This window comes from Ovis canadensis, chromosome 1, assembly GCF_042477335.2.
Source record: "Ovis canadensis isolate MfBH-ARS-UI-01 breed Bighorn chromosome 1, ARS-UI_OviCan_v2, whole genome shotgun sequence".
NCBI classification, from domain to species: domain Eukaryota; kingdom Metazoa; phylum Chordata; class Mammalia; order Artiodactyla; family Bovidae; genus Ovis; species Ovis canadensis.
Genome location: NC_091245.1, coordinates 262,001,617 through 262,011,151, shown reverse-complemented (window position 1 = coordinate 262,011,151; position 9,535 = coordinate 262,001,617). Strand labels below are relative to the sequence as shown.

Here is a 9,535-nt window from a genome sequence, read left to right as displayed (position 1 = left end):
TTAGGTGATTTGCCTCCTCCTTCCCTCCGTCTCTCCCTTCTTTGCTTCCTGCCTTCTTTTCATCCTTCGCTGGTTACTAGTTTTCCTTCTCACTGGCATTAGGAAAAACTTGACTGATTAATACATTATTTCATGAAAGGAAGTGGTGTAAATACACATTTCCTTGTTTATGTTGGATTCCAAGGATGTTTGTAATTGGCCACCACCATGATGAAGCCCGTTGGCCATACACCTCAAACTACACAGGTAACATTTTGTTTTCTCATTATGCACAATAGGTTTTTGTTTTATAGCTTTGGAATTGATCTGACTCCAAGGCCCAGTATTCAAGTTAAAATCATGCATTCTTAGCAATTTAAAATGAAACTCAGTTTTCATAGTTATTAGCAAAACATTTTTCATTTTGATGAAATAAAAGTGATTTTACCATGCACATACTCATATGAAACAGTCCTGCTTTTCATGAGTCTGCTATGCATATATAGTTTCTTGAGGAATTACAGCTTTACCTATAACAAATTTATATTCAGCTAATAAAAATACAATTTTAGATTTGAACTGCATTTGTGAAACTTCTTGGTTTCAATCCAGGGAGATTATTCTATACACAGTGTGTATAATTAAAAAAACTTCAGAAACTGGATCAGAATTTGCTTGGGATGGAAAAAAATTCATTTCAAATCCATATCCCTCTTTACATCTATAAAAACAAATATCCTGGTTTAAAATCTACAGGAAAAAATAAAATCAAACCAGCGTCATGCTAATTTCTGGTTTAATCCTAACTCACCATTTGTTTGGAGAATGCAATGGGAACCCACTCCAGTACTCTTTCCTGGAAAATGCCATGGATGGAAGAGCCTGGTAGGCTGCAGTCCATGGGGTTGCTAAGAGTCAGACGTGACTGAGTGACTTCACTTTCACTTTTCACTTTCATGCATTGGAGAAGGAAATAGCAACCCACTCTAGTGTTCTTGCCTGGAGAATCCCAGGGATGGGGGAGCCTGGTAGGCTGCCGTCTCTTGGGTCGCACAGAGTTGGACACGACTGAAGTGACTTAGTGGCAGCAGCAACACCATTTGTTAGTCAAAATAGACATAAGGGACTTCCCAGGTGGTCCAGTGGTTAAACCTTCTTCCAATGCAGGGGGGTGGAGGTTTGATCCTTGCTGTAGTAGCTAAGATCCCACATGCCTTGTGCCAACAAACTGAAAACATAAACAGAAGTAATATTGTAACAAATACAATAAAGTCTTAAAAAATGGCACCTATTAAAAAAAATAGACATAAGGTGGGAAGAATTACATAAAACTTGATGGAGATGTGTATATTTTAGGGAATTATAAAGTTCTTTTATTTGGATGTTTTTTGAAAAGTAGGCAGGGAGTATAAAATCTTAAACAGATTGTTGATTGTAAAACATATGTACATCTCAGAACTTTGGGGAAATTTGACTGTTACTCAGTTTTGTCAAATTTAGCTATCTGAGGGAAGGCTCTGTTTATGTGAAAGACTGCCTTATATTGGAATCTGCAGTACCTCTACCTTTTAACATTTTCTCAAGTAGTTAACCAACATTGGATCATTCAGTCCACTAATCAAGGAGTCAGTATCACTGTCACTTACATTTTTTGTTAGGAATAGTTCAGCACCTGTTAGGTCTGACCTCTGGATCTTTCCTTTTTAAGGCATTGACCAGTACTACTTGGATGCATTTGACCATCTCCTAGGAGACTTGAATGAGACTTGGAGTTTCTATAAGCAAACAAACAGTTCTCTCGTTTGGAGCAATGCTGAAATTCCAAGAGGCTGCTAAGTGTGTGAGTGGATCAATAGCTGTTTCCACATGTCCAAAGTCCTTGATCGCGAGAAGATACATGCTTCAACAGAAACTTGGCAGCGGAAGTTTTGGAACCGTCTATCTGGTGTCAGACAAGAAAGCCAAACAAGGAGAAGAATTGTAAGTAAAAAATATTTCATGCAAACCTTGAGTTGTCTGCTGTGTGTGTGCAGCTCTTATGAAGTACTGTTTACTTTGCTCTTTGCATTAAAATAAGAAGTTAGTAAGAGATAGAAAAGCTCCTTGAATGGTGTCTTCAGAGGAGATTGTTAAAGGCATTTCAGCCGATGAATATAATATAATGGGGTTCAGTTCAGTTCAGTTCAGTTCAGTCACTCAGTCGTGTCTGACTCATTGCGACCCCATGGACCACAGCACGCCAGGTTTCCCTGTCCCTCACCAACTACTGGAGTTTACTGAAACTCATGTCCACTGAGTCGGTGATGCCATCCAACCATCTCATCCTCTGTCATCCTGTTCTCCTCCTGCCTTCAATCTTTCCCAGCATCAGGGTCTTTTCCAAGGAGTCAGTTCTTTGCATCAGGTGGCCAAAGTATTGCAGTTTCAGCTTCAACATCAGTCCTTCCAGTGAACACTTAGGACCGATCTCCTTTAGGATGGACTGGTTGGATCTCCTTGCAGTTCAAGGGACTCTGATGTGTCTTCAACACCACAGTTCAAAAGCAACAATTCTTCGGCGCTCAGCTTTCTTTATAGTCCAGCTCTCATATCCATACATGACTACTGGAAAAACCATAGCCTTGACTAGATGGACATTTGTTGGCAAAGTAATGTCTCTGCTTTTTAACATGCTATCTAGGTTGGTCATAACTTTCCTTCCAAGGAGTAAGCGTCTTTTAATTTCATGGCTGCAGTCACCATCTGCAGTGATTTTGGAGCCCCCCCAAATAAAGTCAGCCACTGTTTCCACTGTTTCCCCCTCTATTGGCCATGAAATGATGGGACCAGATGCCATGATCTTCATTTTCTGAATGTTGAACTTTAAGCCAACTTTTCACTCTCCTCTTTCACTTTCATCAAGAGGCTCTTTAGTTCTTCTTCACTTTCTGCCATAGGGGTGGTGTCATCTGCATATCTGAGGTTACTGCTATTTCTCCCAGCAATCTTGATTCCAGCTTGTGCTTCAATCCAGCCTAACATTTCTCATGATGTACTCTGCATAGAAGTTAAATAAGCAGGGTGACAATACACAGCCTTGATGTACTCCTTTTCCTATTTGGAACCAGTCTGTTGTTCCATGTCCAGTTCTAACTGTTGCTTTCTGACCTGCATACAGATTTCTCAAGAGACAGGTCAAGTGGTCTGGTATGGGGTAGATTATATGAAAGTAAGATTTTTATGCATACCAAAGTCTCAGTAACAGCCTTGCTTCTGCTTAGCTTGATTGAGATTTGAATGAGAAAATAAAAATTGTTTATAAAGACTGCATTTTTAGAAGGCTGAGAAGGCTGAGTACTGAGGAATTGATGCTTTCCAACTATGATGCTGGAGAAGACTCTTGAGAGTCTTTTGGACAGCAAGGAGATCAAGCTAGTCAATCCTGAAGAAAATGTAGAAATGTTATGAAATGCAAATGGATGGTAATTCACATTTGAGGTAAATAGAGTGTACTGAAAGTGAGTGAAAGTCACTCAGTTGTGTCCAACTCTTTGCGACCCCATGGACTAGTCCATGGAATTCTCCAGGCCAGAATATGGAGTGGGTAGCCTTTCTCTTCTTAAGGGAGTCTTCCCAACCCAGGGATAGAACCCAGGTCTCCCGCATTGCAGGTGGATTCTTTACCAGCTGAACTACAAGTGAAGGAAATATAACACTGACTTTTTTTGGCTTTTTTCCATGGAGGAGTTGTTCAAAGTCTGTAGTCATACAGCCCTCAAAGTAGACATTTAAACCAAACAGAGGTTCCCATCTCAAGTTATCTTGTATTTATGATGCACATGTTACTTTTTTCCTTTTGATTTTAATTGAAGCCTATAAACTTCCATGGTAGAGAAAACCTGTTAATGCTGTTGGACAGTACATCTCTTACAAATAAAGATGAATCTTCATTTTTAGCTTAAAGTTGTTTGAATTTGCTGCAGTGATAACTTAGTTGGAACTGAAAATAAATGTGTACATCAGAAACGCAGGAGGAAAAGAAAGGAGAAGGAAAAGTGATCTGAGAAATTAGCCCTTAACTTGAGAAGAACAAATTTCCATCCCGTAATCTACTCTATCTTAGAGGTTTTGATGCTACTCTGAATTCTTCCAGCTTTTGCCCATTGGTTTAAAATCAGTGTGATAAACTTCTTTCTACTTCTTAATATGCCATAAAAGCTATAAAAGTAATTGTTGCACTGATACTACTATTTTATTTCAACCTTTTAAATGGTCTCTATGTCCAGAATTTTTAAAAGCAAGCATCTAGACTTAATAATTTTTGATGAACTCCTATGTGAAGAATGGGAACAGTGCTGGCACTTTTCTGGTGTCCTTAGAACATGCTTTAGGACTCAAAAAAATAATTTTTTACCTTAAATACTAGAAATACCCAAGACATTTAGAACAAGATGATAAGTTTATGAAAATTACTAGAGACTCTTTATGGAGACATTAAGAGTAGACCTAAATCTGACCCAAGAGTTACAAAATTCACAGAGTAAAGAATGTATACAATTTTGGTTTCTTCAACTAATGAGAAATGTGAAGAATTTTAGAGTTAACAGGAGGCCTAAAAAGTTGTATGAAGACTAAACTTGAAAATTTCAAACTTGAGATAATGGGTGATAATGGGTCTGTGTATGTGTGTAAGTGTGTAGGGAAGTGGAGAGGAGATTGGGAGAGAAGAGGGGGCTGGGGATGATTGGGTGGGAACTGATTTGTTAGTGACCTTTGTAGTATCTGAACTTAAGAATTATGACTTGAGCTGAGGAAAGCCTGGATGTGTAGAATGAATTCAACAGTGAGGATAACTGACAAATCATTTAATAGGAAAGGTCTAGTCTAGAATCTCTCAGACAGGAATCATTCATCATCAGAATCTCTACAACATATTATATACTGGTCATAATCACTTTAGATATGTTTGGTTTGGCTGCAGAGTTGTTTCTTTTAAAATCTAAATTAGCTGCCAATATTTAAAAATGGGCAGCTCTCCTAACAACTCTCTAAAGTTGAGCTTTTCATCTTCTCTTAAAAAAAAATTAGAAGATTTGATCATATTTGCTAATGCTGCTGCCTGTGTAGCCAGTGCAGACTGAAGCTGCAGGCAGTGGCCTTCTTTAGGCAGATCCTAGAGTCCTCTCCAATTAGCTGCATTCTTGCCCCTTCTTACTGTCTCTTACACTTTCCACTACTTGCCTGCTTATGTAGACGTTTGACTTTAGAGCTGCTGAAATCATGCAGGATTGTGAATATGGCTGCTCATGGAATCTTAGAATGCTCAAAGAAAGGCAGTGTAGTGTCATGGTTAAGACCACAGGTCTTGAAGGTGAACATATCAGTGAGTAAAGCCAGTCTTGTTCTTCACCGAGATTTAAGATTCTACAGGATCCTAGTCTGAGTTTCAGTTTCTCAGACACCACCTGGTAACTGCAACTGGAAGTGAAAAAAAGTGTTAGTCACTCAGTCGTGTGCAACTCTTTGCGACCCCATAGACTGTAGCCCACCAGTCTCCTCTGTCCTGGGATTTGCCAGGCAAGAGTACTGGAGTGAGTTGCCATTTCCTTCTCCAGGAATTTTCCTGACCCAGGGATCAAACCTGGTGTCCTGCATTTCAGGCAGATTCTTTACCATCTGAGCCACCAGGGAAGCTCAACTGCACTTGGAACTCTAAGTAGAAGCTTTTCTTTTGCGTTCCTCTCTTTCTTTCTTTCTCTGTTTCTCTTTGGCTGTGTCTTTGTTGCTGAGCTTTGGTCTTCATTGCTACAGCAGCCTTTTTCTAGTTGCGGTGAGCAGAGGCTATTCTTTGTTGCAGTGCATTGATCTCTCATTGTGGTCACTTCTCTTGTGGAGCACTGGCTCTAGGCACACAGGCCTCAGTAGTTGCGGCTTGCCAGCTCTAGAGTGTGGGCTCACTAGTTGTGGCACACAAGCTTTAGTTGCTCCTCAGCACGTGGCATATTCCTGGACTAGGATCAAACCCATGTCCCCTGCATTGGCAGGTGGATTCTTAACCACTGGACCATCAGGGAAGCCCTTGCATTCCACTTTTAAGAGAGAAAAGTCTCCAAGCAAAGCTATTTGATATTAGGTATGTAATCTTAGAAACTTCTAGAATCTTTCTTGAGGTCATAATGCTTCTGTTGTCATCTATTCTTTCCTGTCTCCATGGCTGTCTGAAAGAAACTGGTCCTCAGAATGCTGACGTTTTAGCTGTGTAGGGCAGCAGCTCACCATTGATTGTTGTTTTTAATGCACACATAGAGGCAGGAGACTAAGCCCATATTTTTAGCATCCTTTCCCGGGAGTGTTGACAGTTGTACCTTTGGTTTGTGATCAAACCACATTAATAAGCACCGCCCATTCTCCAGGCAGTTTCGTTAGTTTATGTTTTTTATTCTGCTTTACATGCTAGGCCATAAACATAGGAAATTGGTTTAGAGATGGGTAGAAAATACCTCCTAAAAAGATTTCTGTAATGTTATGAATGCTGTTCCCTTAACAGATCAAAGTTGATCTGACTTTCTTCATGTTTTCAGATACACTCCTAACTTTTTGAGATGATAAGGAGAAGGTGTGGTATCTCTGGATTCACAGGTGTCTCAGTAAAGAATCTGCCTCCAATGCAGGAGAAATAGGTTTGATCCCTGGGTCAGGAAGATCCCCTGGAGGAGAAGATGGCAACTTCTCCAGTATTCTTGCCTGGAAAATCCCATGGACAGTGGAGCCTGATAGGCTGCAGTCCATAGGGTCACGAAGAGTCAGACACGACTTAGCGTCAGCATGCATGCACACATATATGCATAGTACCTTCAAATGCCAGACTACTGCCTTGGTACCTGTATTAAAGGAGTTACTTGACAGTCCATGAGCCTCAGCTGGTCTGTAGGTCACTGTTAACAGTTCCTGTGAACTCTAGGTCCAGGAAATATGCACTTTAGATTTAATTAAAGAACTTTCTTAGACAGTTGCAATTTGTTACTGTGCCTCTTGAGGGCATCACTCTACCATCTATATTATTCATATACTATGAATTTATGAATTTGAATTACAATGTAAATATCACATTCCTTTACATTTTTATTGACTTTCTGCATTTACTGTGAAATTTTTTAAAAGACTATGGGCATTATACTTGATTAATAAATGTTTGGAGAGAGGGGGTTTTTTTGGGCATAGAAATATCTGGCATTCTTTTTTAGTTATCAAAGTAGAATAAAATTAAGCTTGAAATGATTAGTGAATGAGATAGGGGATTTTACTTTATTATGCTCTGTGTCATGAAATTCATAAAACAATATTTGGGAATATTCTTTCATAATAAATTATAGAAACTCTGGTCTAATGATAATGTGAAGGTGTGATAAAGTTAATGCATATTCCTAAAGTTTATTCTAATTCTGGCACATAATTTTATATTTTTTGTTAAGCTTTCAATTTTTTATTATGTAAACCAAAGGTTTTGATAAGCTAGGACATTACTTTGATACTTAGAATAGTATGTGTAACTTAATAGGAATCATGGGCCACAGTTGGTGAATTTTAGCATTAATCTTATCAGCATAGAATGCTGGTTTTTTAAAAAAAACTTTTATCACATTTAAGATTCAGTGACATTATTATGTGGAGTTGATTTTCTGCTCTAGTCTTTTAGTTTGTCAACTCAAGCATGTAATACAATTTATGTAATAAATCTTTGGTTTAGACCAAGAACCAGGAATGAAACTGAAGCAATAGGATACAAGCTTTGGCTCTTAGGAACTTCCTTTCTAGAAGAGACATGAAACAACCAGCAGCCAGTGCAGTTATTCAGCCTTTGCATGGCAGGTTGCTCTTGGAGATGTGGGAATGGCCACTGCCCAGCTTCCTCTTAGCTACGTGAGGTCATTATTTTGCTAGTTTCTGTGCTTTATCTCAGAGCTTTCATTCTCTCGCCCTTTGGTTCTATCCATGAAAATATCTAAATATTTCCCTCCGTAGCTGTGCACCTACACTTTGGTCTTTGCCTGAATATGCTCAACATGGTTAACATGGAAATGCCTTTTCTCTCCACAGGACATTTTTTTCCCAGTATCAAGTCTGTTTAGTATGAGATGAGGATCCTAAATAGGAAAGGCCACCAAATCCTTGGAGAAATGTCCCCAAGCCCACACAGTGAGGCCCAGGACCTTGCCTCACAGGAAAGCTCTGGGGCCTGTATTAGAGTGGATTTTTAAAAGCCTTAACAAGCAGATTTCCCTCCCAGCCATGGAAACAATATAGGAGAGATGGAGGCAGGGGGCTGCTGATAGAATTAGTCATATTGACAGCAAGAGCAGAGTGGTCTTAGACCTTGAGAATAAAGGAGGTGAAAAGTTATAAAGAGGCAATAAAAAGAAACCCAGAACAGTCCAGGTCCTTTATTGTAAAGCTAAAAAAATGGCTGTCCTTAGCCCAGTCCCTCCTGAGAATATCTCAGGTCTATAGCCCAGTTCCAAAGTGTTGCGTTGAATTGTAACCACCAACAGGGGTAGGGCCAAGGGGGTCAGGGCTTTTGAAGGACAGAACCATGCTAAAGCCATCACAGTAAGATCCATTCCTTGCTTTCATCTCAATACACCTAGAGATGATCAGCCTAGGTGAGGAACAAATTCAGATAAGACGACTCTATAAATCATGATGCAACTTCTTAATTCTAGGCTTAGAATGAATAAGCATCTCCTTTCATGTACCTCCCCACTATTTTCTGGGGTGAGTCTGGAGAAGCGGACTGTCTAATCAGAAGTGAAAGTATAACTAAAATGAAATAGGTGGAAGAATTAGACCGTTATTTGATTTAATCAGATGAAGGATCTCTTCTTCATAATAGGGAACATTGTTCCCAGCGACTATTTTCCTGGGAACCCTCAGAGCCAGTGTATGTTTCCTGAACACTCCAGAGGCACGTACTTACAGTTAACCCTTGGCTACCTTCTTTTCCAGTATTGAAGGTAACATGCATACATTTTACAAAAATACATGTGTGCATAAAGCAGGAAAATGATCTGTAATCCTGCCATCCAACTTGTGGTGTTTACTGTATCCGCTGACAGACATTTATTCAGTCTTCAAGGAAACATGGCATTGGTCATGGTAGTTGCCTCAAAGATTGAGGACAAGGAGTGAAGGAGACTCACTTTCCACTGAACCATTTTGGTACATTTGGAATTTTGTACCATGTGCAAGCTTGAAAAGATCTTCATAATAAATAAAAGAAACTTGATATTCATTGAACAAATCTGGTGACCAGATTCTGGTACTCTCTTTGAAGTGGAAGTGAAAAACTGTTGTCCCTTTTTGTATGCTCAGAGATATTATATAATAACTATTTCAGTGTATCCTTTCTGTCGGTGGTATAAGTCTGGGACACTAATGAATAACCAAGCTTCAGTCACTGATAAGTGATGGGCATTCTGTGCTTTAGTTGAAGAATATTTGAGCCAGTTCAGTTGGTAAAGAATCCGCCTGCAATGTAGGAGGCCCCGGTTTGATTACTGGGTCGGGAAGATCCACTGGA

General features: G+C 39.5%; 1 protein-coding gene across 22 annotated transcripts in view; it reads left to right on the top strand.

Moving 5' to 3' along the window:
* NEK11 (NIMA related kinase 11) overlaps positions 1-9,535 on the top strand; it is a 274,263-nt gene that overhangs the window by 1,528 nt on the left and 263,200 nt on the right. For 17 of the 22 annotated variants that reach the window (XR_011251824.1, XM_069565902.1, XM_069565829.1 and 14 more), the window contains exon 2: positions 1,688-1,959. Coding sequence is in view for 17 of the 22 variants with exons in the window: in XM_069565902.1 (XP_069422003.1) it covers positions 1,739-1,959 (221 nt within the window). In the remaining 5 variants the exon portion in view is untranslated. Of the gene's footprint in view, positions 1-184; positions 247-1,687; positions 1,960-9,535 lie in introns of all 22 variants that reach the window. The other 5 variants (XM_069565794.1, XM_069565876.1, XM_069565854.1 and 2 more) reach the window with 1 other exon arrangement.